General features: G+C 45.7%; 2 protein-coding genes across 6 annotated transcripts in view; one reads left to right on the top strand and one right to left on the bottom strand.

The window, feature by feature from the left end:
- Nucleotides 1-69: 69 nt before the first annotated feature.
- Nucleotides 70-23,309, bottom strand: COQ7 (coenzyme Q7, hydroxylase). 3 transcript variants are annotated; one of them, XM_088476173.1, is made up of 7 exons: nucleotides 21,682-21,701; nucleotides 18,657-18,805; nucleotides 17,485-17,684; nucleotides 15,699-15,813; nucleotides 15,479-15,618; nucleotides 6,252-6,320; nucleotides 70-1,412 (listed from the first exon to the last, which is right to left on the bottom strand). In XM_088476173.1, the coding sequence occupies exons 1-7, from the start codon at nucleotides 21,684-21,686 to the stop codon at nucleotides 1,335-1,337; spliced, it is 756 nt and encodes a 251-aa protein (XP_088332299.1). In that variant the 5' UTR covers nucleotides 21,687-21,701; the 3' UTR covers nucleotides 70-1,334. The 3 variants fall into 3 exon arrangements, with proteins under 3 accessions (XP_088332299.1, XP_088332301.1, XP_088332300.1); XM_088476175.1 differs by lacking the exons at nucleotides 18,657-18,805; nucleotides 21,682-21,701 and adding an exon at nucleotides 23,227-23,309; XM_088476174.1 differs by lacking the exons at nucleotides 18,657-18,805; nucleotides 21,682-21,701 and adding an exon at nucleotides 22,138-22,301.
- LOC148519730 (uncharacterized) overlaps nucleotides 22,445-27,853 on the top strand; it is a 43,129-nt gene continuing 37,720 nt past the window's right edge. For 2 of the 3 annotated variants that reach the window (XM_088476170.1, XM_088476172.1), the window contains exons 1-4: nucleotides 22,445-22,542; nucleotides 22,702-22,789; nucleotides 25,109-25,303; nucleotides 25,761-25,807. In XM_088476170.1, coding sequence (XP_088332296.1) covers nucleotides 22,490-22,542; nucleotides 22,702-22,789; nucleotides 25,109-25,303; nucleotides 25,761-25,807 — 383 coding nt within the window. In that variant the 5' untranslated portion in view covers nucleotides 22,445-22,489. The remainder of the gene's footprint in view (nucleotides 22,543-22,701; nucleotides 22,790-25,108; nucleotides 25,304-25,760; nucleotides 25,808-27,853) is intronic. The other variant, XM_088476171.1, reaches the window with a different exon arrangement.

The raw sequence follows: 27,853 nt of genomic DNA, 5'->3' as shown, positions 1-27,853 counted from the left end.
CAAAAATTTTTATATTTGTACCGGGATACGGTAACTGCATCTAAATTTTTCTAACAAAAACAAGTGAAGAAAAGGACAAAAGCAGTTATCGTTTACTAAATTTTGAAAATTCTAACAGCAAAAATTATAACAGAATAATTCCACTGACAATAGTTGCACATCATTACGTGTCCAATACACTTACTAAAATATCAGTTGAACATCTACATCTGATACAAAAAATGTAAAGCATCACTTTGCTTAAGCAGGCCAATTAAAATGTGAAATGGAAATAAAGTACTATTATATATAAAAATATAGCCAGGGCTCGACAAATCCCGGGGGCCAGGTCGCCATGGCTACCAGATTTTGCTGCCTGGCTATTAGATTTTACATTGAGGGAGGAAGCAGATCCTCATCAGCTCCGGCGGAGATTCGTGCCTATAGTACTGCGGTGTTCATATCATGCACAGGAGTGAATGTGCTGAGTGTTGCCTGCGGTGACTGCTGTGCCTCTGTCCGTCCCGGCCTGCACTGATGACTTCTCTCCATCCTGACCTGCTCTGATCCCTGCTATCTGTCCCAGTCTACGCTGATCCTCCTGTACAGCCTCAATAGACACCCTCCTCCAGCTGTCTATTGTCTCATATTCCCCGCATGCATAGAGCTCTCCGGTAGTAGGGTATATGCGTGGCCAGGGTTTGCGGAGTGGCTTCAGAGAGATAATGGTGTGACCACGAGGGGAGGGGGTTTTTGTTGTACTTTCTGGCACCATTATTTTATGTGAAATGTGGTCCGTTATTACTGGAGGGTGGAGCTGTGCAGAGCAGTGAGGGGGCCTCCACTTTACTGTATCCATTCAACTCTGACCATTTTGTGGACTAGTATAGTGTGTATAACAGCTGCATAACACAAAGGGCTGTGCTCCTCACTCACTCCTGTAATTTTTTGGGGGGGACGGTGGTCTGGTTCCTACACTTTCATCCAGGCTCCTAGATTTTAGATAAATTGGTCAAGACCTGTATATAGCATTCTTCCATGACATCGCTGGTTCCCAGTGAACTGAAAGGCTGCAGTCTCCTGAATATCAGCGGACAAAATGGCTGCTTCCACCGTGTATACATTACAGATACATTATAATATAATTTATTATGATCAGTACATTTGTAGTACAAGTTCTTCACATCCAATAAGCTACACTGCCACCTAGTGAGCATTTATAAGACAGCAGACGAGAACGTTATATTTCATGCCTTGCCAAGGCTGAAAATCAACTGTAAAAAACATGGATTCATTGTTCATTGAGACGTAACCCCCATAAATTCCTTTCTGCTAAATTACAAAATGTCCTTTTCTCACAGGCGTTCAGATAAATACACAGCTGTTCGGCATCCCAATTGTATGACACTCTTCAGCACAGAATAGGCTGGAGCCTGCAGGGAAGACAAGAAAGTTTTACCTTGACATTTACTCATCTGGACATTTAGTTATTCCAGAAACAATATATTATTTGTCACATGTGTCTGAACTTAAGAGACACTTAAGCTGGCCACACATCTGAAGATTATCTGTCCAACCAGCCAACTAGTTGACTGGTTGGAATGGAAATCTGGTAAGGGATGAAAGCAAATGACAATCAGCAATTTGCTCCCAAACGCCGGAAAATGGACCAAAACTGTTGTTTGAACAAATGGTTTAGATCAAACATTTAAAAAACTTGTCTGAACGACCATTTTCATCTGTTTTCTGGCATTTAGGAGCAAATTGCTGATCACCAGTTACTCCTATACGTTACCAGATTTTCATTCCAACCAATCAACAAGTTGGCTGGTTGGATGTAAGTTGGTCTAGTGTGTGGCCAGCTTAAGGCTGATGGCTGGAAGGGTATATTCAGCTTATGAAAGCACAACAGATAGCGGTCACATGATGATAAGGCCTGCTGGCTCCAGTCCATAGCTCGTATGAAGTAATATCTGAGTCATCTAATGTGCCTACACTAGTCACTGTGATCTTTTGGCATTGAAAATCTCAAAATAAATAATTTTACAACATAGGGTTGCATTTATATGTATAGTGTAAGGGGGCGTGGCCACAACGTTTATAGAGTAGCACACACGTGTGTGAGCTCTCCAGGGCAGATATCCTGTTCTACCTCCTGACCAGCGCACCCCGGGGCCAGTGAATACTTACCGGACACCAGAGTGTTCGGAGCCTCTGAGGTGCCGTTATTCGGGGAGATCTGCGGCCTCCTGAGCCAGGGACATCTTCTCCGGCAGGACTGAAGTCGCGGTGCACCACGTGGGATGCCAGCCCGCTCCCTGAGACAGCGTGGTTCGGCTGCATTGTAAGTGCTGCGCTGCTTTCTCTCCTGTCTGGAGTGGCTGCTCATGGATCTGCCCGGTGTCGGGGGGACACTGCTGCAACTGCCTGTTGGGGTCCCTGATCCTCCTGGAGACACTGCATTCGGGTGGCCGCCATTTTTTCCCTGCTGAGTCATCTAAGAGTCCCTAGCCTGCATTATCCTGGATATATATACTGCTGATCATAGTGGTACTATATATATATTTACTTTCTTTATATATCGAGTGGCTTGTTCAACATGGGGAAAACCCACCATGCTGCGGTGAAATTAGAGCGTTACTCCTGTTCCTCGACTCCGCAGCCTCCACCTGTGAATGAACAGGGAAGCGGATCTGCCCCTGCGTCCCCCATCATCTCATACAATGTTGATAGCCACCCCTGCAGCTACTTTACAAAGTGTGTTGGACGCGGTCACTGCTAGTGAAAAAAGGCTGTCTGATAAAATTGGTAAAGTGCAATCTGACTTATCTATTATCCATCACGATGTACAACGTGAGCGAGTGGGAGAGGTGGAAACACATACTTCTACATTGGAGGACACAGTATCCCCATTGAAGGCGAATACCTTGGAATCTCAGATGGTTGGGGTGAATAAAAAGCTATCAGATATGGAAGGGCGCCTTAGGCATAATAACGTCAGATTTGTGGGGCTACCGGAGAAAGAGGAGGGATCAAGTCCTGAGGAATTTCTTGAGAAATGGCTCCTAGAAATATAAGGTAAAGAGGCCTTTACTTCACACTTTGCGGTGGAAAGAGCTCTCTGTGTACCGACTAGAGCGTTGCCCTCTGAAGCACCACCCCGTACTTTTATTGCCAAGTTCCTCCATTATCAAGATCGGGACGCAGTTATATGATTGGCTCGCACTAAAGGCCCTATGAAACTAAATGGCTCTCGGATTTCGGTGTTTCCTGACATCTCTGTGGAGGTCCAGAAAGATAGCGCACAGTTTCTGCCAGTTAAACTTTGCTTACGGGACCTTAATCTGCTTTGTGGTTGGATCGCCGTGCACTGGCCAGGAGGCCGCTAGTACATTACTAACCATGAACCCTGCTTTCGGTTTAGACCGCACGTAACTATAATATATTTACACCTTTTACGGTGATGATATGTCTTTTTCTCAGATTTTATTACTGTTGTTTGGTAATGTTTGGGCTATGTTCGGATTATAGTCCCCGGGGTGCAAAGCACTGGAGGGTTCTTTCTGTGTTTAGGGGTCATTATCTCTTTTGCCTCACCCTGTGTGTGGGTTAGATTAATATATGTTTAGTTTGTGAGTTTAATTTTTTGTTTTTCATCTTTCCTGTTTGTGGGTTGGGGAGGGGTATACAGGGAAAGATGAGGATTTTACTTTATTTAGGAATTTATTTATTATTTTTTGGGTTTTTTGTAATGTGGTCTCTGAACTTTTCTTTTTTTATTATTGGGATGTAATATGTCTGATCTTTTTTCTTTTTATGGGTATTGAGAAATTGCTCTGGGTTGGTAAGGCATGACACAAGCTAATATTAATGTACTCACTTGGAATGTGAGAGGTCTCACTGACAAAATAAAGCGACAGCTTAAACAATATGGAGCAGATATAGTTTGTCTCATGGAAACACACTTAGGGGCATATTCAATTACGTGCAAAAAGTCCAGTAATTTTCACATGCAGGACTTTTCACCGACATCGCTGGTATTGCCCTCGTCCCCGCTTATTCCCGTATTCAATTAAAGAAATCGGCGAAAACGGAACACGCCGAATTCGGACCTGGTGAAAAGTGCTGTCAGATTTGGGGAAATCTGTCGGACACCCCACCAAAATATACACTGACATTGGGGATCATTATAGATACCCCCGAATAGCCCTGCTGAAGGTATTTGGGGTACTTAAATGATCTCAATAGCTGCTAATTAGCGTCTTTGCAAGTGGAACAGGAATCCCCGGAGCATACCCCACTTCAAATATTACTCAGTGGTAATGTGAGGGGTATTAGAGCTCCAATAGTTCGACAAGCAGTCCTGGTTTGGAGGCAGTTTTTACAGATTTTTCAGAGACAGGGATGGGATACTGATACCCCTTATATAATACTAGAGTGCTGGAGGAGCTTGCCACGCTTCAGGTTGATAAAGTTTGGGGAAGATGGGGGGTGAAGTCCTTAGGACAACTATATATGTCTGTGGTATTTAAGACATTTCAACAGCTGCAACATGAGTTTTGTATATCAAAACAATATTTCTGTAGATACTACCAGACATACTATAAATGTACAATTTGCAGATGCCCCCCCCCGGAGCTCCGAGATTCCTCTATTAAGCTTCTGTTACAATCCATCAGATCGAGGCATTTAGTATATGTTATATATGCTGCCATAATGCAAGCGCACAATGTTACTGATTTGCCGTTTATTAGGCAAAAGTGGGAAATTGACCTGGGAATACTGGGGGTCATTCAGACCCGCTCGCGAGCGCAGGACACTCGTAATCGGGTCGATGTTACCCCAATGCGCATGCGCACGACGGAGGGAGCTCCGTCGTGCACATGCGTGAGACCCGGACAGCGACAGCCAAGCTGTCGCTCCGGGTCTCGCAACAAAGGGGGCGTGCTGTCGATGGTGATTGATAGCACGCCCCCTTTGGTGGGCGTGCCGGGGGCGTGGTTGCCAGACAGTTAGAGCCAAAATCACACCAGGGCTTGCGGTTACCGAGACCCTACCGCAGGGTCTCGTCGCAAGCCTGATGGTCGCGATGGTCTTGACCATCGCGACCATCTTTTTTGCTGCTCGCATATGCTGTGGGTGGTCACCCACAGCTATGCGAGCGGCCAGGAGGCCGCTCCATTTTTAGGTAGGAGGGCACTGATTCAGAGCGTCCGGCTCTGAATCAGGCCCACTGTCTGATGATACATGGAAGAGAGCCCTGGGTAGCCCAAGAGTGTCTACTACAACCATTAGGTTTCAACAAATTCAATTGTTTCTATTACATAGGATATACTTAACACCAGAACTTTTATTCAAATTTGGTGGCAGATCCAATTTAAAATGCCCGAAGTGTAATCTGATTAATGGAAATTTTGGGCATTTATTATGGACATGTACTGTTTTCAGTTAATTCTAGGAAGAGGTAATTTGCATACTTGTATCCACGGGTGTTCCCAGGGATGTGCTAAATCCCATAGTGTGCACTCTAGCTGTAATTGAGGAAGATATTTTAAATAAATACTTCACACAATATGTTATTAATATGTGTGCACTTGCAAAGGTCTGCAGAGCCAGAACGTGGCTGGCCTCTGATGGTCCAATAGGAGTAATATAGATAGCTTTGGTAAATGAGACTATGGCACATGAAAAATGTGTTTATTTAGCCAGGAAGGCTGAGAAAAAATGTCATTTAATCTGGGGTAGATGGTTAGACTCACCACATGTGCGGAGGGGAGAACGATCGAGAACTAGTGGGTTGCGTGTACCCAACTGAGATGATGAGGAGGAGAGTAGCTAATACCCCTGTATATTGTGTGATATGACTAATATATATATATATATATATATATATATATATATATATATATATATATATATACCAAGACTTGTGTACTCAATGTTATATATTTGTATTTGGATGTTCTGCTGTAAGATGTATTATATACCCACATGCATACTTTACATTTATATCTGTACTGGAAATTGTTATATTGTTCCATTGTTGATTGGATGGATTTTATGAAGGAGAACACACGGATAGTGTTATTGTAATGTCATTTTTTTTTTATTGGTTATGTTGGTTTTGTTTTTTTCTGAAAAACAAAATAAAAATTATTGGACTAAAAAAAAATGTATAGTGTAAAATTGTAAGGATTACTGCTATGGAGAGAAAGGAGTCCTCTGGAAAATCTGTTGGTTCTGCGCTAAGCACAAAACAAGTCAGCTCTTACCAGCTCTGCGCCGTGCTCCAGCCCTGTGTCATGGTGCTCCATCTCATCATCCCGAAACTTCTTTATTGTCTATGGAGGAGGCAATGGTCAGGTACGCAGAATGGGGAGCCCAACAATATAATTGTATTGTAGCCAGGAAATTGGTCAGGTAGTTATCGGGCGTGTTGGAAAACTAATTTGGACTGTTGAACTCTCTCTTGAATTCTATTTTATATATATATATATATATATATATATATATATGCTCCAAAACCAGGTCAGCAGCACTCACAGGACTTCAATAGAGTCCTGTGAGTGCCGCTGACCTGGGTGGAGCATATGTTTTTACACACGGAAGGCACCTGGGCATGTTGTGACTTTTTGTGGAAGTGCCAGCTGATTCTTGGACATATATATATATATATATATATATATATATAATATGAGATATGGTAAGAACTTACCTTTGTTATCTCTACTTCCTACGAAGTCCATAGGGTTCCACAGGATACTTTGGGGTATAGGTGATGACGTCAGGCATCGGGCACCATAGAGTTAAGTTTTCAGCCTCCCAGGATGCACTAGGGTCCCCCTCCTATATCCCGCTCCCGAGCTAAGGCATCTCAGTTACGTACCAAGCCATAGGCCGGAGGAGGAGAAGAAAGAGAGAGAAGAAAGATCTGGACACACACAAGAATCACATTCTCACCAGAGGGAGACGGAAAAACCGGTGACCAGAGTAAAGCCCATCTACAGCACAGGTGCGACAGGGCGGGAGTCCTATGGAACCCTATGGACTTCGTAGAAATAGAGATAACAAAGGTAAGTTCTTACCATATCTCATATTTTCTACTTCAGGGTCCATAGGGTATCCACAGGATACCTTGGGGATGTCCCAAAGCAGTATCCTTCAAGGGTGGGGACGCTCCTGTGCTGAAAGGAGAATCCGCCGCCCGAAGGAAGCATCCTGAGAGGCAAAGGTGTCAAACGCGTAATACCTCACAAAGGTATGGACCGAGGACCACATGGCAGCCTTGCAGATCTGGACTGCAGAGGCACCACGTCGAGCTGCCCACGAAGGACCCACTGACGTAGTGGAATGAGCCCTCACAGAGGATGGAACCGGCAGGCCTTCCCGAAGATAAGCTTCTGAAATGGCCATACTGATCCAAGCTGCCAAAGTTTGCTTTGAAGCAGGACAACCTTTTTACGGAAGCCATAGAGGACAAACAAGGCGTCCGACTTCCTAAACGAAGAAGTGCGGTCAACATAAATCCTTAAGGCCCGCACAACGTCCAAAGTGGCCTCACCCACCGACAGGTCAGGTGAGTTAAAAGCCGGCACAACGATTTCCTTGTTGATATGAAAACGGGAAACAACTTTGGGAACAAAATCAGGGCGAGTGCGCAGCACCGCCCTGTTCCCATGAAAAATCAAGTAAGGGGGTCTACAAGAGAGAGCCCCTAAATCAGAAACAAGTCTGGCTGAAGCGATGGCCAGAAGGAAAATTGTTTTAGCCGTCAGCCATTTAAGATCCACTGAGCCCAGTGGTTCAAACAGCGGTCCCTGGAGAGCCCTCAGGACCACAGCTAAATCCCAAGGCGCCACCGGTGGAATAAATGGCGGCTGAATTCTAAGAACACCTTGCATAAAGGTGCGCACATAAGGGATTGCAGCAATCCTACGATGGAACCAGACAGACAGGGCAGACACCTGCACCTTCAAAGAAGCAAGGCGAAGCCCATGGTCTAGTCCCGCCTGTAGGAAGGCTAGTACTCTAGACAGACGGAACTCCCGCGGTGCATAACCTCTCGGTCAACACCATTGGAAGAACGTATGCCACACACGATGGTATATTCTTGCAGAAGACGGTTTCTGAGCTCTCAGCATAGTGCGTACTACAGAGCTGGAAAACCCCCTGGACCTTAACATGGCCGTCTCAACAGCCACGCCTTCAAAGACAGCCGAGTCAGGTCCAGGTGAAGACAAGGACCCTGTGACAGTAGGCCCGGTCGTAGCGGCAATCGCAGAGGGATGTCTACGGACAGACCCTGAAGGTCTGAGAACCAGTGCCATCTGGGCCACGCGGGAGCTATCAACAGGAGCGTCCCTCCTTCCTGTTTGAATTTCCGGATTACCCGTGGAAGAAGGGAAAATGGAGGAAAGAGATAGGCAAACCGGAACGTCCACTGGACGGACAGAGCATCCACCAGAGACGCCTTTACGTGCGAGACCCGTACACCGGCAACTTGCCGTGACGCAATGAGGTCTATCTCTGGAAGACCCCACCTGTCCACCAGAAGTTGAAAGACGTCCTGGTGCAGAGACCATTCCCCCGGATGAACGTCCTGGCGACTGAGAAAGTCAGCCTCCCAGTTGAGGACTCCCGGGATGAATACCGCTGATATGGCCGGGAGATTGCGCTTCGCCCAGATCAGGATGCGGGACACCTCTACGAGTGCCGCCGGACTTCGGGTTCCTCCTTGTCGATTTATGTAGGCCACGGTGGTGGCGTTGTCCGACTGGACCTGCACGGGATGACCGTGGAAAACCAGATGGGCCTGCTGGAGAGCATTGAAAACGGCGCGGAGTTCCAAGATGTTTATTGGAAGCTCCTTTTCCTCCTGAGTCCATCTGCCCTGGAACAAGTGTGGACCCGAGACCGCTCCCCAGCCCCGAAGACTGGCGTCCGTCGTCAATAGGACCCAGTTCGCCACCCAAAACGGATGACCCTTGTTGAGATGGGTCGTCTGCAACCACCAGGCAAGGGACAGGCGAACCTCCGGAGTGAGCACCATCGTCTGGGACTTGAGACTCTGAGGCAGTCCATTCCATTTGGACAGGATCAATTGCTGCAGAGGTCTGGAGTGAAACTGGGCATATTCCACCATGTCGAATACGGACACCATGGAGCCCAGTAACCTCATTGCCGAGTGAAGAGACAAACGGCGACTCTGCAGACAACTGCGCACCCTCAACTGCAAGGCAGAGATCTTTTCCCCCGTCACAAAGATCCTCTGCTGACTGGAGTCCAACAAGGCTCCGAGGTGCAGAATCCTCGGAGACGGGATCAGGGTGGACTTTTGCCAGTTTATCAACCAGCCGTGCCGTTGCAGTACTGCAATCGTCAGATCCAAATGGTGTAGGAGCTCCGGAGATCCTGCCACCAACAGAAGGTCGTCTAGGTACGGCAACATGCGGACTCCCGCCATGACCGCCATAACCTTGGTGAACACACGTGGTGTTGTCGCCAGGCCAAAAGGTAACGCCCGGAACTGGAAGTGATCGTTGCGGATTGCAAACCTGAGGAACTGTTGATGGCGCGAAAGAATAGGGACATGCAGGTAAGCGTCCTGTATGTCCAACGACACCATGTAATCCCTAGGTTCCAGCGCCAGAATGATGGACCGTAGGGTCTCCATCCGAAACCTCGGCACCCGCAAGGACTTGTTGAGTGCTTTGAGGTTGAGGATCGGATGGTACGACCCATTGGGTTTCTGCAGCAAAAACACATTGGAATAGAAACCCAGGCCCCTCTGGGAGAAAGGAACAGGCAATATAACTCCAGCCTGGAGCAAAACCTTCCGCAGTTCCGAGGCTTTGTTCCGGTCTGATGGAAGACCCGTGGTGAAGAATCAGGATGGAGGCCTGTGCTGAAAGGAGAGGGCATACCCGTGAGAAACCACCTCGAGAACCCAACTGTCTGTCGTGGTTACCGACCAACACTGGGCGAACTGTAGCAGGCGGCCTCCCACTCTGGGATCCCCCAAAGGGAGGCCCGGACCGTCAGGCCGCAGGTTTGTCATCGGACTTAGGAGCCGGACGTCTGGTACTCCAGGCCTGCTTCCGGGGCTTGGCCGATTTCTTGGGGCCAGCCTGTCGGGGAAAGGACTGTGCTTTAGGCCTACCCTGGGCCCTGTAAGGCCGAAAGGACGACGTACCTGAACTGGAAGGAACTGCAGCAGACGGGAGACATGCCGATTTGGCTGCCGCCAGCGTGGCTACAATTTTGTCCAGATCCGGACCAAATAGGACTTCTCCATTAAAAGGCAAAGCTTCCAAACCCTTTTTGGAATCAGCGTCCGCCTTCCAAGATCGCAACCATAAGGTGCGTCGAGCCGCCACAGCTGCCGAAGAAACCCGAGAAGTCAGGGTACTGATATCTAAAGCCGCTTCATTAATGTAAGTGGCCGAATCCCGGAGATTGCCTATCAACTCGGTCTGTTCAGCTGAACAGTCGGACTCGAAAGACGCCTTCAAACTATCAGCCCAGCACTCCATAGCTCTGGCTACCCAACAAATGGCCATAGCCGGCCTGGCTGCCCCCCCCGCAAGGGAATAAACGGACTTCAGGCAGATTTCCACCTTACGGTCCGTGGCATCCTTTAAGGAGGGCATGGGCAACGTGGCACTTCGGCGTGTCACATGAGAATCCACCTGTGGCGGGGATTCCCACTTAGCAAAATAATTGTCCGCAAACGGATAAGCCACTGCTAAACTTTTTTGAGGCTGATACCGTCCACCAATTGACCCAAAAGAGGAAACACTGTGGCGTCACCCTTAACATCTTTGAAAAAGGCATATTTGGATTTTGATACCGGAGGTTCATCATCCTCAATAACTAAAGCTGTGCGGACTGCACGAATAAGGCCAGGAATATAAACCTTGGACTTAGCGTCCGACTCTTTAGTACGGAGAGGTTCTTGGTCTGACAGATCCAGAATCTCCCCATCATCGGTCGTCCCCTCGTCATCCTCATAAGGAGTGGACAGAGACGCCACCGGCCGCTTGTGAGGCCGCAACACAGACTCCCCTTGTAACACGTCTGACAAATGCTGTACAGAGCTTGTCAGAGAATTAACCCACGCAGGGTCCTGAGAGACCTGAGGAGGGGAAATAGGGAGACTGTGGGGTACCATCAGTTTTCTCGGGAACCCCTGCATGGGTGACGACACCACTGACTGCTGGGACAATCCCATCTGAGGGAACGCAGGTTGCGGAGCTAACTGGCCCACTAGGGTTGTAAGCGCTTTAGCGAAACAAGCCCAGGGCGGTTCCTGTACCGGAGCCGTGACAGTAATTGGCCACGTCAATAAAAAACACTGCCGACATAGCCCCTCTGCGCTACCCTCCCCCTCCGCTATAGGTATCTTACACGTAGTACACAGAAGCTGGAGAGGAAAATCACTCTCAGACATGATGGTAAGTATGTGACCCCTCTCACTGTTACTTGTTAGTATATTGGGAGAACCACCCTGCAATCACCGCACCGCAAGGGCTTTAGCAGAAGAAGAGCAGGGACAGTGAAAAGGCTGACAGTAGAAAGTGAAAGTACAGGCAGCAGACGCTAGCAGAAGTCACATACAATGCAAAGAAATCAATCCCTGCACTATCAGCGCTGATCCTCAACTACGCAGACACAGAGCCTGGTAGGACACAGCGCTGCATACACAGACCTGTTCCAACGGAGGAGAGGTATGCTGGGGGACCCAGACCACGATGCCACCGATCAGCAGCTTCCAGCAGCGTTCACCATGCTTCCATAAAGATGGCCACCGAGGAACAGAGAGGAGGCCGGCCTGGGGGAGGAGCTCTGCCACAGGGCCAATCGGCAGGTGCAGAGAGGGCTGTGTGCAGCGGAGGAGGCGCTGGCTGTCTACAGGGAAGGCGCGCTCCCCTGGCATGCAATTAACCCCTGGGACGCCGCAGCGCTACCGCTCAGCTGCGGTCCGCTGTCCCAGGGGGGTAGTGGAAGCGCAGGTCCGTATCCTGGCTCCACGCTGCAGCCAGTCCCCAGGGAGCCCCCTGCCTGGGGACTCCGGACCATGTTCCAGCGGGGACCCACCGCGGGACACTGCTGCTTACCTGCTGTCCCCCTCGAATCCGGCCATGGTCCCAAACATCTGGGGTCACCGCTAGCTGTGACCCCAGATGCCTACCAGCATCCCCGGATCAGTACCGGCGTTCTGGTACCTGCGGGGGTGTAGGGAAGACAGCATGGACGTCAAGAATGACTGTCCATGCTGTACCTCCAGATGTGCAGCCACAGCTGCCTTGTAGAAAACTTCAGGGGCTATCCTAGCCCCCCTCTAAACAGGTGCATCCGACTCCGAGCCGGGCACCAACGAAACTGAGATGCCTTGGCTCTGGGGCGGGGAATAGGAGGGGGACCCTAGTGCATCCTGGGAGGCTGAAAACTTAACTATATGGTGCCCGATGCCTGACGTCATCACCTATACCCCAAGGTATCCTGTGTATACCCTATGGACCCTGAAGTAGAAATATATATATATATATATATATATATATATATATATATAGCCAGCTGATTTGACAATAAACACACCTTGTATAGTGTAGTTTTTGCACGTGTGTGTTACTATTACACCTATGTCATTGATTGGTGATATTGATCTAGAAATTACTGGGATACAATAATAGTGATTTACATCACAAATGTATTAATAATGAGACCAGGAAAAGCAAACACAGCATATACAAAATTACTAATGCTGTAGAAGCAGCAGCTTAGATCCCCCAGTCTTTGTTAGACCAAAACCTGACCTGCAGCCGCTATCAGCGACCCACAATTTCACACTGCTGTAATTTCAACAATATCACACCTGTGTATTAATTATCCAAAACCTATATTTAGATTAGTGGGAGTAATACAGTCTTGCACTGACATGTCATTTACTGCCATAGTGACTACTGACGTTAGCAAGGACTTGCAGTGATCACATCACACCTGAATGAGGAATGCATTCAGAAACTAGCTGCTGCGCCGTAACACACGTTACACACACTTATTTCTTCATTATATATTAGAGCAGTGGTTTCCAAACTGGGTGCCCGTGGTACCCTGGAGTGCCACAAGCTGGTGTCCCAAGAGCAAATCAAATATGGTCCATGTGATTGGCAGTCACCAGCTCTAGGTTTGCCCATCATAAAATATGTGAACAAACAGAAGAGCAACCCACCACCACCATATTACTGACCCTAAGGGTCACCATAAACATTATATTTTAATCCAATATAATATCTTACAGAATTTCTCAATTAGAAACCTTTGGCCTCGGGGTGCTGTGAAAACAATGCTGATAAGTAGGGCGCTGTGATTCAAGAAATTTGGGAACCCCTGTTATAGAGGAAAATGTGAGTGATATTGCCGCATGAGGTACAGATGTGTCCTCACTCGTCTTTGCTGCAATCGGGCCAAACAGCCCCTCAAGCCCGCTTGGTTTCGTGAGACTCTGCTAGCGCCGGGCACCTTTTTTGGCTGAAAATGCGTCTAAGTCACAATGCGATGTTCACAATGCGATGTGACTAGGACGCACAATGAGCCTGTGCTGATTCATTTGGTATGTGATATGTGCAACTGAGTCTCTGAAGCAGCATGTACAGTGCTACGATGCAGCAGCTGCAGATTTTCCCACAAAAATTCAGTTTACAGACTCAGCTGCAAACAGATATACAGGTGTCACCTATCACATTACTCAGCACAGTCTCCCATATACAGACCCAGGTGCACACAGATATACAGGTGTCACCTATCACATTACTCAGCACAGTCTCCCATATACAGACTCAGGTGCACACAGATATACAGGTGTCACATATCACATTACTCAGCACAGTCTCCCATATACAGAGTCAGGAGCACACAGATATACAAGTGTCACCTATCACATTACTCAGCACAGTCTCCCATATACAGACTCAGCTGCACACAGATATACAGGTGTCACCTATCACATTACTCAGCACAGTCTCCCATATACAGACTCAGCTGCACACAGATATACAAGTGTCACCTATCACATTACTCAGCACAGTCTCCCATATACAGACTCAGCTGCACACAGATATACAAGTGTCACCTATCACATTAATCAGCACAGTCTCCCATATACAGAGTCAGCTGCACACAGATATACAGGTGTCACCTATCACATTAATCAGCACAGTCTCCCATATACAGACTCAGCTGCACACAGATATACAAGTGTCACCTATCACATTAATCAGCACAGTCTCCCATATACAGACTCAGCTGCACACAGATATACAGGTGTCACCTATCACATTAATCAGCACAGTCTCCCATAAACAGACTCAGCTGCACACAGATATACAGGTGTCACATATCACATTACTCAGCACAGTCTCCCATATACAGACCCAGGTGCACACAGATATACAAGTGTCACCTATCACATTAATCAGCACAGTCTCCCATATACAGACCCAGGTGCACACAGATATACAGGTGTCACCTATCACATTAATCAGCACAGTCTCCCATATACAGACCCAGGTGCACACAGATATACAAGTGTCACATATCACAGTAATCAGCACAGTCTCCCATATACAGACCCAGGAGCACACAGATATACAAGTGTCACCTATCACATTAATCAGCACAGTCTCCCATATAGAGACTCAGGTGCACACAGATATACAGGTGTCACATATCACATTACTCAGCACAGTCTCCCATATACAGAGTCAGCTGCACACAGATATACAAGTGTCACCTATCACATTAATCAGCACAGTCTCCCATATAGAGACTCAGGTGCACACAGATATACAGGTGTCACATATCACAGTAATCAGCACAGTCTCCCATATACAGACCCAGGTGCACACAGATATACAAGTGTCACATATCACAGTAATCAGCACAGTCTCCCATATACAGACCCAGGTGCACACAGATATACAGGTGTCACCTATCACATTAATCAGCACAGTCTCCCATATACAGAGTCAGCTGCACACAGATATACAGGTGTCACATATCACATTAATCAGCACAGTCTCCTGGTGTGTCCTCGTTACATCGTATTGCGACTTAGACACATTTTCAGAGTTGTACTGGACCTGGGGGCTCACTCACACCAGGCATATCGCGCTGCTTGGCGTAGTCAGATGAGGCTACTACCACACTATTCACCAGTGCTGTGTGATTACCCCGGACTACAATGTGCCAGTCAGCTGATGATTGCTCCTGTATTACAGCAAGACTAAGAATATTGGACCCTCCGCAACTTGCCAGAAAGTATAAGGGGAAACACTGCTCCTGAAGTGCACACAATGAATTAAAACTTTGACAGTTGGAAAACCTGCCTGTCTGCTATGCAAAGTACTCGATCTGATGTAAGAGTCTAACAGCAGCCGTGTATAATAATAATAAGAGAACACAAACATGCAATGTGTACCCGTCACTGTAGTATAAATACCTGTAGTAAGTCCCTGTGCTTCTCAGGATCCCTCTCCATAAGTGCTCTGATCTGGTTGTTATAATGGTTAGATATAGACTCCTCCACCGCCACTGTACACGCCATTGCGCCTTTCTTCCCCAGCAGAGCTGTCCCAGCCCCTGAGATTGGCAAAGTGCATAAACACATGAGTATATAGATATAAAGAAACAGAGATAATGGTGGTGATGCAGAAACCTACCTAGTACAAACCCAGCCACATTCCAAAACGGCAGCAGTATCGTAGGCCGGACCCGGTTTGAAATCATCAGCTCATCAAATTTTTTCAAGTGTTCTTTCTCCTGATCCCACATATGCTGTAGAAACAAACTGGTAATCGTACTTTTGGTATTGTTTGCCTATCCCAGATCTAGGATGCAATTTTCAATGAGTTGATATATTATGTACTACTGGAGGAAATGAGCTTAAGATAAATCACAGTCTTTCAATCTCTGCTACAATAGATTTAGGGCCAGATTCAGTGAGCCGCGGTTAATTACTACGGGCTAATTGATCTGCCATGGTTATTCAATTATAGCCCATGGCAGCCCGCCATCTGCAGCCTGAGAAGGCTCGAACAGAAATCCTTGTTAAATGCCCTGATCGTGGGTGCTGTATATGATCCCGGATCCTATGTGTTGACGGGCATTAGTGGGTAATTTACCGCACCAGGAAAAAGGGCTGTAGCTAAATAGCCCTAGGCGTTAAAACCTGAGCTTACCATTCTTTACCCGGCGCAGTAAATTACTGCACCTAACAGAATCCGGTCCTTAGTTGCAGATTATGGGTCTGATTCAGTGTTAGGAGCAAAAAAGGAGCAATTGGCACCTTAGCAAAACAATGCTGCAATGAAGGCAGATTTATAATGTCAATCTTAGGATAAATAGATTTATAATGTGATTTATAATAGGGAAGGCTTGTGTTCTAGTATAATTCAGTTTCAGGGTAAAAACAAAGCTGCCCAGGAATTGTTTGCTACAAGCAAAAGCAGCCAGTATTTAACCATAATAAAAACAGTAAGAAAATAAGATGCATTTGGAACCTTTACATTGCAACATGGATTGTCACTGGAGCAAACTGCTCCTTGTTTTATTTCTAACTGCCACCCAGAAGAGCTCAGCACTGCCCGGGCACAAAGTTCGGAGTTAAGCTGCCGGGGGCATCTCCGGGCGGCACTTCTCTCGGCGGCACACTTAGGAACCGCTCGCGGTACACTAGTGTGCTCTCGGCACACCGGTTGAGTATCACCCCAATATTTATATTTGTGCCATAAGATTTGGGAGAATGATAAAAGCTTGACACCTGAATAACTTGTAATGTGTCGGGAGCACCAACCAATCAGTAATCTGGGCAGCCCCCGTGGATCAGGCCGACAGATCGGACACATCGTCTAGTGTGAACCCACCATGTGCACTCCTGCGGGTCGTTCATTGGGGTTGTTCCACCGGCCTGCATGCACGGCCAATAGAGCAACCCAGTTTCCGACGCCGGCAAGGTGAATGGTACTGGTGAACGATATATCGGGCTGTCGTTCTCCGGATCGTGCAGTGTGTACTGCCCGTCTGATATGTCGTTCATCGAGCGTCGAATTGGCGGGTCGCCAAATGTGCACCCAGCCTAAGGTTTAACAAGATATTTGTGAATCTAGAAGATACCGTGTTGTATGTTGTATTGTATCCACTTCTATAAATGTGCAGTGACCGCAAACTGCACTAACAGTGTATTAAATCATTTATAATAAGATTATTCTTTAATAGATGTATCATAATTGTCATACATTGAATGGATATTTATGGAATGAATTCTGCCATACATGTATTGACACATGGAGAAATATAGGCTATTGGGAACATGATGCTGATGACCACCCTTGCCCACTGCCTAGTAATTATTTATTTTCCCTTATTCCAATCTTGCAGCTTCCAGTCACTGCTGAGAAACATAGCTGAGGAACATTAACACCAAATCATAAATGTATACATAATAACCTGAATGATGGGTCCTACAGATGACCTTCCCAATATGGCCATTTGTCCAGCATAAATCCGATTAGCGCCATATTCCCCAGCGTGGTCTACTCGTATTATACGATCCAGCAAAGCTCTGTCTTCATTCTCTGCATACCCCAGTGAGCTGCAGTGTCTGACCGGAATACCGTGCACTGGGTAGAAGCAATGTCCCTTCAGGCCTGTCAATGAGAACACAAAGTAGGAACAATTAAACATATTTTTTTGCTTTGAGGATACATTAGTCCATATGCAAAATAGGGTTGATTTAATTTAGGGCTCAAAAAAAATCAAGGAGAAACATTGAAAGATGCACCAACAATACGTAGCAGTGACAATTACATGGTAGCAGTGTATAAAAGTCATATTTTTGCCTCCTATAATATAAAACAAATGTAAAAAGTCCTCCTGTAAGTGCTCCTCTTTCTCTGTAGAAAATGCTGGGAGACATGAACCTTTTAATGCTCTAGAGCAGTGTTCTCAAACTCTGTCCTCAGGACCCCAAACAGTTCACATTTTGCAGGTCACCCAGCAGGTGCACAGGTGTATTCATTGCTCACTGACACATTTTAAAAGAGCCACAGGCGGATTATTTCACTTGAGATTCTGTGAGGAGATCTGGAAAAAATGCATTGTTTGTAGCCCTGAGGACCGAGTTTGAGAACCTGTGCTCTATAGTGTTGGAAAAGACCAAAGTAATGAATACGGTTTTTATTAAGCAAATTGTGTGCCACAGATACTAATGAACTACAAGGCGCTGATCAGATTTATTACACATAAACAGCAATGCTGTTGTAGGTGGCCTTTTTACATTTATCTATCAGTATTAGAGCATTTTAAGCTATATAAATGAACAAATGTGAAAAAGCCAGTGCAATTTTGCTAATGAAAGAGTTAACATGTATGTTTACCATTTTGGTCTTTTGCTTTTTATGGGTTCAAACCTCGAAGCAGACCCAAAGGATTTATTTGTAAGTATATAACCTTTATCCTATCTGTAAGGTAGGATAGGGCTTAGAACTACACACAGTAGTGTGTGTATAGAGCAGTGATGGGAGGAATCCAGCTCCCCCCGAAAATTCATTTGTGGCCCCAGCTCACATCTCTGCTACCTATTTAGAATCTCAAGCAGCGGCCCCTTCCTCTTGTCATACCTGGGTAAGATGATACTGCAGTGGTTCCCACATTTAGTGCCCTGGGCACATGCAGAGGGCCACGGGTTGTGGTCCAGGACCAAAGTGCTGGTGGCAGCCAATGATAAAATAACAGTAGCGTAACCCCATCTACCACCACATAACTGAATCTAAGGATGACATATAAGCACAATTTACTTAATCATTTCAGCAGATTTTCTGATTAATAAACTTTTGGCCTAGAGGGAACTGTGATGAACAATGCTCATAGGCCTACTCTACAGCACCGCCATTGGGGAAAGTTTGGGAACCACTGTGATACAGGATTGTGTCTGGAGACGTGGTTTCACTATCAGTACTGAAAGTGCTAAAAATCGCAGTACCCAATGAAAATACATCACAGTAATGCAAATATAAAGTATCCAAGGTTAGAAGATGAAAAGAGAAGCAGATGCAAATAGGAAATTATATTTAATTTAGTGACAGCATTTAAAAACAAATGTGCAGGCTTCCCCTACGGAGTATGAAGCATTCTTTGTGGAAAAACAGGTATGCTCTGCAGTGTAACATCAAGTGCAGGCTTCCCCTACTGAGTATGAAGCATTCTTTGTGGAGAAACAGGTGTGCTCTGCAGTGTAACATCATGTGCAGGCTTCCCCTACGGAGTATGAAGCATTCTTTGTGGAGAAACAGGTGTGCTCTGCAGTGTAACATAATGTGCAGGCTTCCCCTATGGAGTATGAAGCATTCTTTGTGGAAAAACAGGTGTGCCCTGCAGTGTAACATCATGTGCAGGTTTCCCCTACTGAGTATGAAGCATTCTTTGTGGAAAAACAGGTGTGCTCTGCAGTGTAACATCATGTGCAGGCTTCCCCTACGGAGTATGAAGCATTCTTTGTGGAGAAACAGGTGTGCTCTGCAGTGTAACATCATGTGCAGGCTTCCCCTACTGAGTATGAAGCATTCTTTGTGGAGAAACAGGTGTGCTCTGCAGTGTAACATCATGTGCAGGCTTCCCCTACGGAGTATGAAGCATTCTTTGTGGAGAAACAGGTGTGCTCTGCAGTGTAACATAATGTGCAGGCTTCCCCTATGGAGTATGAAGCATTCTTTGTGGAGAAACAGGTGTGCTCTGCAGTGTAACATCATGTGCAGGCTTCCCCTACTGAGTATGAAGCATTCTTTGTGGAAAAACAGGTGTGCCCTGCAGTGTAACATCATGTGCAGGTTTCCCCTACTGAGTATGAAGCATTCTTTGTGGAAAAACAGGTGTGCTCTGCAGTGTAACATCATGTGCAGGCTTCCCCTACGGCGTATGAAGCATTCTTTGTGGAGAAACAGGTGTGCTCTGCAGTGTAACATAATGTGCAGGCTTCCCCTATGGAGTATGAAGCATTCTTTGTGGAGAAACAGGTGTGCTCTGCAGTGTAACATCATGTGCAGGCTTCCCCTACTGAGTATGAAGCATTCTTTGTGGAAAAACAGGTGTGCCCTGCAGTGTAACATCATGTGCAGGTTTCCCCTACTGAGTATGAAGCATTCTTTGTGGAAAAACAGGTGTGCTCTGCAGTGTAACATCATGTGCAGGCTTCCCCTACGGAGTATGAAGCATTCTTTGTGGAGAAACAGGTGTGCTCTGCAGTGTAACATCATGTGCAGGCTTCCCCTACTGAGTATGAAGCATTCTTTGTGGAGAAACAGGTGTGCTCTGCAGTGTAACATAATGTGCAGGCTTCCCCTATGGAGTATGAAGCATTCTTTGTGGAGAAACAGGTGTGCCCTGCAGTGTAACATCATGTGCAGGCTTCCCCTACTGAGTATGAAGCATTCTTTGTGGAGAAACAGGTGTGCTCTGCAGTGTAACATCATGTGCAGGCTTCCCCTATGGAGTATGAAGCATTCTTTGTGGAGAAACAGGTGTGCTCTGCAGTGTAACATCATGTGCAGGCTTCCCCTACTGAGTATGAAGCATTCTTTGTGGAAAAACAGGTGTGCCCTGCAGTGTAACATCATGTGCAGGTTTCCCCTACTGAGTATGAAGCATTCTTTGTGGAAAAACAGGTGTGCTCTGCAGTGTAACATCATGTGCAGGCTTCCCCTACTGAGTATGAAGCATTCTTTGTGGAAAAACAGGTGTGCCCTGCAGTGTAACATCATGTGCAGGCTTCCCCTACTGAGTATGAAGCATTCTTTGTGGAAAAACAGGTGTGCTCTGCAGTGTAACATCATGTGCAGGCTTCCCCTACGGAGTATGAAGCATTCTTTGTGGAGAAACAGGTGTGCTCTGCAGTGTAACATCATGTGCAGGCTTCCCCTACTGAGTATGAAGCATTCTTTGTGGAGAAACAGGTGTGCTCTGCAGTGTAACATCATGTGCAGGCTTCCCCTATGGAGTATGAAGCATTCTTTGTGGAGAAACAGGTGTGCTCTGCAGTGTAACATCATGTGCAGGCTTCCCCTACTGAGTATGAAGCATTCTTTGTGGAAAAACAGGTGTGCCCTGCAGTGTAACATCATGTGCAGGTTTCCCCTACTGAGTATGAAGCATTCTTTGTGGAAAAACAGGTGTGCTCTGCAGTGTAACATCATGTGCAGGCTTCCCCTATGGAGTATGAAGCATTCTTTGTGGAAAAACAGGTGTGCTCTGCAGTGTAACATTATGTGCAGGTTTCCTCTACTGAGTATGAAGCATTCTTTGTGGAGAAACAGGTGTGCTCTGCAGTGTAAAATCATTTTCATAAGAGTGTTGCAGCAATTTTAAGAGTTTTGTATAAATTTGTGTTTCAGTGAAACTTTCACTGTGTGCAACCATAAAAAAGATGCAGATTGTCTGTGCATGATAATCTGTGCATGGGCAATATGGAAAGTCGGAACATGAGATACCTTTCCCCTCGCCACAAATAAGGCCCAATGTGTTGCCCTCCTAAAGCGTGTTAGGCCCCTGGGCTGTGTAAGTTGGCCTCACTGGTATGACCACAATATGGTGGGCACCTACAGTCCTCTATGGGGCAGCCTTCCGAGTCATTTTAGGTTACATTACATGTACTTCATTTTGAATCTCTACGTGTGCCGTGATTCCAGCTACGCATTGGTCTTTCCTCTATGCCACAGGTTCTCAAACTCAGTCCTCAGGACCGCCTAACAGTGCATGTTTTCCAGGTCTCCTCCCAGAATCATAAGTGAAATAATTAGCTTCACCTGTGAATCTTTTAAAATGTGTCAGTGAGTAATGACAACACCTATGCACCTGCTGGGTGACCTGGAAAACATGACCTGTGTGTGGTCCTGAGGACCGAATTTGAGAACCACTGCTCTATGGCATATTGGGCTCCAGGGAATTCTACAACACATACTAGTGTACATTAATCTAAATAAATCTAAGTAGCTAGAACAAGAACTTTGTATCTAAGTTTGTTTTGGTCAGTTGATTAATTCAGGGATGTTTATCATTAAATGTTCATTCTGCCCAAGGATGTCCCAGCTTGCACCATAATGGGATTACCTGGCTTGCCCTGCAGGCTGGAGACCAGCTGTCGGAGCCTGAGCCCCGCAGCTCTCTCCATCTTCTCATCTAAGGGAAAGGGGAAATGGAATCGACCTTGTTCTCTCTGCCAGAAACCTGGCTGTCACTGGCGCTCTACTCTGACATCATCCACCATGGCAGCGCTGCTAGGATACCACCCGCTGTGTTCTAAATTCTAGAGCTATATTTGGGTGACTCGCCTCTGTCTGCAATGCAGGAGCCATTTTGTTGTAGTCTCACCTAGCGCCAGTGCCCAGGTAACCTGCTGCGTGCACCACACCCTCTGTAGCTATAACAGTACACAGGTGCATCCAGTCCACCATCGGCAAACATGGACTGCAGTGTTCCCACCAGTGACGTTATCCCGGCAGTGGCTGCCAGGCTGTGAGTTGGGGAGTTAAGTAGATAACTCTATTTAGCATTCTGCAGATTATTACCCCATATTGATGATTATGGATAGTGCGCATTCTGCAATCAAATGTTTGTTCAGTACTGTACTGTATACTTATATAATACTTATTTACTGTTTATATTAAATGGCAGAAAATACTATCTTGATGTGGAGAGAAAAGAAGCCGGCTTTGATCTATCAAATCAGAAGAATTCAAATAAAAAGTATAGACTCTATCAAGTAAGTTCAGAATGGATATATAATATTCTATGCAGTGTGTCTACTATATACAGGAGTGACCGGCTCGCTTCTCAGTGTTCCACTATACAGGGTGTCTATAATTAAAGTTCACCTATTTCAAGCAGTTTACAGCAAATTCTACTTATCGGAATGTCGCCAAATTTTCAGTACATCTTAGTGAGGCCATGGGAAGGAAATTCACAGCAATTGTGGTTTTTTGTTTTCTTTTTTTAAATTACCAACATAGGGGGCGTAATTCAAAAAATTACCACCAGGTGTTTTTCCCCTTGCAAGGTATCAGATTTGCACATTTTCTTTAGCACATCATCCCTCTTATCACTATTTAAACAACATCCTCACAACTTGTTTCATTCTCATTTTATCCTAAATCTCCTCCCCTTCCCGCAGCACTCATCTCCCCTCATTGCAGCACCTACCACTCCCCTCCGCAGCACTCGCCTCTCCGCCCCTAGTTGGCTGCTGGTTCATGTGGCCGGTGCCAAATTCAAAATGCTGCCTTAGACCCTGAGAGAAAGGAAGCAGTGGGGGGAGGTGAGTGACTATAGGGAGTGTTAGGGGTTGGGTTTAGGGCTCCAGACCCCAAAAATGCCACTGCGGCCACCTGGAGCAAGTAGGTCACAGCTGGGCCACCAGGGACGATATGTTGACATTCTAACATGTCAACATTTGAATAGTCAGTGTCTACATTATGACTGTAGACATAGCATACTACACTCAGAATTGTGTAGTGCATTGTGGACGATTTTTAGGGACTCCCAGTTTTAATGCTCCACTCCGATATATCTGTGGGAGTTGTTTCTGCACACGGCTTTCCAATGAGGCTCCAATCTATGATTGTGGCTTACAGTTCCAATATCTCCTCCTCGGAAATCTCTACATCGAATATTTTTCAATATGGTTGTTTCCACATTTTTCCTACACAAAAAAATAAAAAAAGAAGTTGCCTGTTTTGCTTGTTTAATAAACAAAAAGTGCTTCATGATATAGCAGTACTTCATAGTAAAATACCTGTGGAATGATGTCAGTAATGTGAACCCCAGGGCATTTCACTGCTGCCGATTTAGAGTTATTAGCTCAATTTTTAGGAAATACAAATCTGGATTTATGGCCTGAGCTTGGGGGAACCCCCTGTCAATGATTTTGTTTGTTTGTTAGTGCATTTTAAAAATAATTATTGGTGTACACTTGGAAATAGAATGACCAACTACTGGTGGAATACATATTTCTTTTTTATAGAATGGATATGGTAGAAGTAGGTCATAAAGGGTATCCAGATGGTAGAGCTACAGTCTAGACCACAGGTTCTCAAACTCTGTCCTCAGGACCCCAAACAGTGCATGTTTTCCAGGTCTTCTCACAAGTTGAATAATTAGTTCCAACTGTGAATCTTTTAAAATGTGTCAGTGAGTAATGAACACACCTGTGCTCCTGCTGGGTGACCTGGAAACCGTGATCTATGTGGGGTCCTGTGGACCGAGTGTGATAACCACTGGTCTAGACAGTCAGTAGGGTGACACCAGATGATCGACAGGCAACAGGTCAACAGGATCTATGGGTCGCAGTTAAAAGGTCAACAGGACAAATGGCCAACATGGTCAAAATGTCGGCACACACATGATTCAGAAAAGGTCAACACATTGTTTTTCATGAGTTTTAGGGATAGGATATGGGTCAGGCATTATGGTGGGGTTAGGGTTAGGCACCAGGTGGAGTGTTAGGCACTAGCGGGAGGGATAGTGTTAGGCACCAGGTGGAGTGGGTAAGGCACTTGGGGTGAGGGTTAGGCACCAGGTGGAGTGTTAGGGTTAGGCACTAGGGGGAGAGTTAGGGTTGAAATAACAAAGCAAAAAAATGTATTGACCATTTGTGTGTCGACCTGTTGACCCTGTGGACCTTAGTACATATCGACCATTTGAAACTGTTGACCTATTGCCTGCTGACCATCTGGTGTTCACCTATTGACTGTCTATACACTGTGGATCTTTTATATCACACCCAGCATAAATCTCAGGAGCAATAGAGAAGGAGCCAAAAGACCTGGGGGAGATGTTCATGTCCAATTGTGTTATGTGTATTTTTTATTAGTTAAGGAGAATATTTTTCATGTAGAGAAGCATTTTCATATGTAGATAATAAATTGAAAACACAATATTGCATGTGTAAAAAAGAATAAAAACCGTAGTGTTTTGTATGTGAAACTCATAATAACAGTAATATTTTTCCATAGTAAATAATATCAATGAAATTATGCTAAATAAATAATAAGTCCCAGTATTTGGCATGTATACTATAACTCAGCTTGCAGGGAGTCATGCACAGCATCAGACTCAGGGACCCAAGAAATACTTTCTGGAGAATAAAATTGAAGCTTCCCTTCAGAGCTGCACTGGAAAATCTGGAGCGGAATGGAACCAGAAAGTGAAAATAAACCAGGAGCGGAAACGGCAAGTGCAAAGGAAACTCAGAAAGAAGATGTCATCGCTGGCCATCCCTGTATGTATATATACTCCGGCATTGCCTGCTGAGCTGTATACATCTTGCCGTGTGTCCGCCCCCTATCTGTAGACCGATACACACCTCACTGTGCTTTGCCTTTGTGAGAACACCTCCATTACAGGCCACATGCTTCTTCTGTTGCACATGTGCTTGAAATGTTTACGGCTCTGCATCCTCTGTACGTGCATACACTCCATGCACAACACCCGGTATGTTCTTAGCCTCTACCCATACGTCTGTATGCCGTGTATAACTAGATCTGAATTGTGGAACTGGAGCCTGTCCCAAGTTTGTACTTTTTGTTGTTTTATTTATAGCTTTATTCAAGTAACATTAGATATTTGTGACCAAAGTATTTCCATTACAAAGGTGTGTCCTAAACATCTCCACTTCTGTATATTTAGCTTCTTTGTAGTATTTATCCTACTATCCATTTACCTTTCTACTATTACAGGACCGTTTGTCAAGTAATCGTGTCCATCTGAGAAGCATAAAGTGCAGGTAATCCCTCTAAGTAATGTTTTTTCCAGAGATATTAAATAATAGGTATTATTAAACCTAAATAATATTATTTTATTCCGATTCAGCATTAAAGAAACATTAACATTGAGGAGTAGGCCTGTGCTAAATATAAACGTTCTTCCTACAACTAAATGAATGTCATGAGCTTTTTTTGGGACAAACCCCCAAGACTCTGGCTTGTGATCCCGATGTCCAGAGCAGGTGCCTTGTACTTTTACCACTCGCCTATAGCATAAGTCCACAGGAGAGGATATGGACAGGGAAGGCAGAAATGGGAAATACACAGCATTGGCTTTATTGGTAATCTGATTTGTTTTTTTAAACGGGACATCCAACTTTTGACTCTTTACTATATACCAGTGTTTCCCAACCTTGCTCTTTAAGGCACACTAACAGTCCAGGTTTTAATGATAACCATGATTGAGCACAGATGGTTAAATCAAAATAACTGAGGTGCTAATTAAGACATCTGTGTCCAAGTATGGCTATCTGTAATACCTGGACTGTTAAGATGGCCACACACTAGACCAACTTACAGCCAACTAGTTGATTGGTTGGAATGAAAATCTGGTAAGGTATGACAGCAAATGACAATCAGCAATTTGCTCCCAAATTCCGAAAAATGGCCAAAAACTGTTGTTTGAACAAATTGTTTAGATCAAACATTTAACAAACTTGTCTGACGACCATTTTCATCTGTTTTCTTGAATTTAGGAACAAAAAACTGATCATTTACTCCCATACCTTACCAGATTTTCATTCCAACCAGATAACTAGTTGGCTGGGATGAAAGTTGGTCTAGTGTGTGGCCAGCTTTAGTGCTTTAGTGTGCCTTGAGGACCGTGGCTGGGAACAGGGCAGTAAAGAGCCTAATCAGGCCCGGGTAATGATAAGGAGTGTGACCTAATGGAAGGCAACATGGCCATGCCCCCTGCAACCCCTCACCCCCATGAAACGCATGCTCCACAGAGGGGCGCCATTTTTCTCCTCAGCCAAGGCCAGGGAGGAGAGAGGGGGGGGGCACGTTCAGTGCGATCGCTCTCCTCCCTTCTATCCTGTGCATGCAGAGGAGACTGCTGCTGGCTCAGTGGCAGCAGCAGTCTCTCTGTACTCACCGCAGCTGCCACTGACAGGAGGGGAATGCTGCGGATACAGACCCCTTCAGTATGCTCGGGTAAACAGTACCTGCTCCCCTCCCCGCTCGGCGCCCCTGGTTGGAAGCCCCTGCTACTGTATATACCCTCCAGTAGAATACAACAGATTCATCATCCGACCACTCACCAGGCACCAGAGTCTGGAGCTTGTCAGCAGAGTTGACAATTCCATAATGATGGTGTAGGATGAATAAAGATGGAGTAGGGTAAAAGGCTGCATCTGATTGGACAGATCGCCCTGGAGGAGGAGTAATTGAGAAGGAACGAGGCAATTTATCACTAATGTTGTAAGACCCCAGTAATACAGTAGGAGAAGTGGGTACAGTGGAGACGCATAACAATTTTTATTTCTGATTTAATGGGCATAATCAGTCCTTGATAGTGGGCTAGAAGGTAACATATTTTATAATTAAACGTCCACTTGATAACAGGGGATTGATAGAGCCAACGTATGATATAGTGGTCCTGATGCTGTGGCACACGCAGTGCTGATGTTAACAGAGTTAAGCAATTTTTTTTGCTAGTGCGCATGTGCAAAAATTCCTAAAAACTTGTACAGCGAATGTGTTATACTGTGTGTACACACAGAGGTGCAGCTGTGATGGATACAGTATCAGAAATGTTTTGGGAAGAGTGCAGGGTGTTCCTGGGTGATAACTGGGAGGTGGCTATTAATACGCGCAAAAATAATCCAACTCCTGGGCGTGTTCTGAGAGTGTGGCAGGAATGTCGGAAGCATACACAGACGCACAGCTGCTGACATAGGATGCCATACTCAGAAGGTGCGACCGATATTACAGTGTCTATAGGCGCTCAAAGTGGGCGTCTCATTCCTTGCACAGATGTACACATGGGAAGGGCTTTGTCACAG

Source organism: Taudactylus pleione, unplaced genomic scaffold (genome assembly GCF_031769625.1).
Source record: "Taudactylus pleione unplaced genomic scaffold, aTauple2 ptg000184l, whole genome shotgun sequence".
NCBI lineage: Eukaryota > Metazoa > Chordata > Amphibia > Anura > Myobatrachidae > Taudactylus > Taudactylus pleione.
The sequence above is the reverse complement of the archived record's forward strand: the minus strand, read 5'-3'. Positions and strand labels throughout refer to the sequence as shown.

Coding starts and splice junctions, on each gene's coding strand:
- COQ7 (XM_088476173.1), bottom strand. Junction 17,685..18,656: donor TGCAGTATCATCTTACCCAG/GTATGACAAGAG, acceptor TCTCATTGACAG/GCCTGAAGGGACATTGCTTC. Junction 15,619..15,698: donor TGTGGCTGGGTTTGTACTAG/GTAGGTTTCTGC, acceptor TGCCAATCTCAG/GGGCTGGGACAGCTCTGCTG.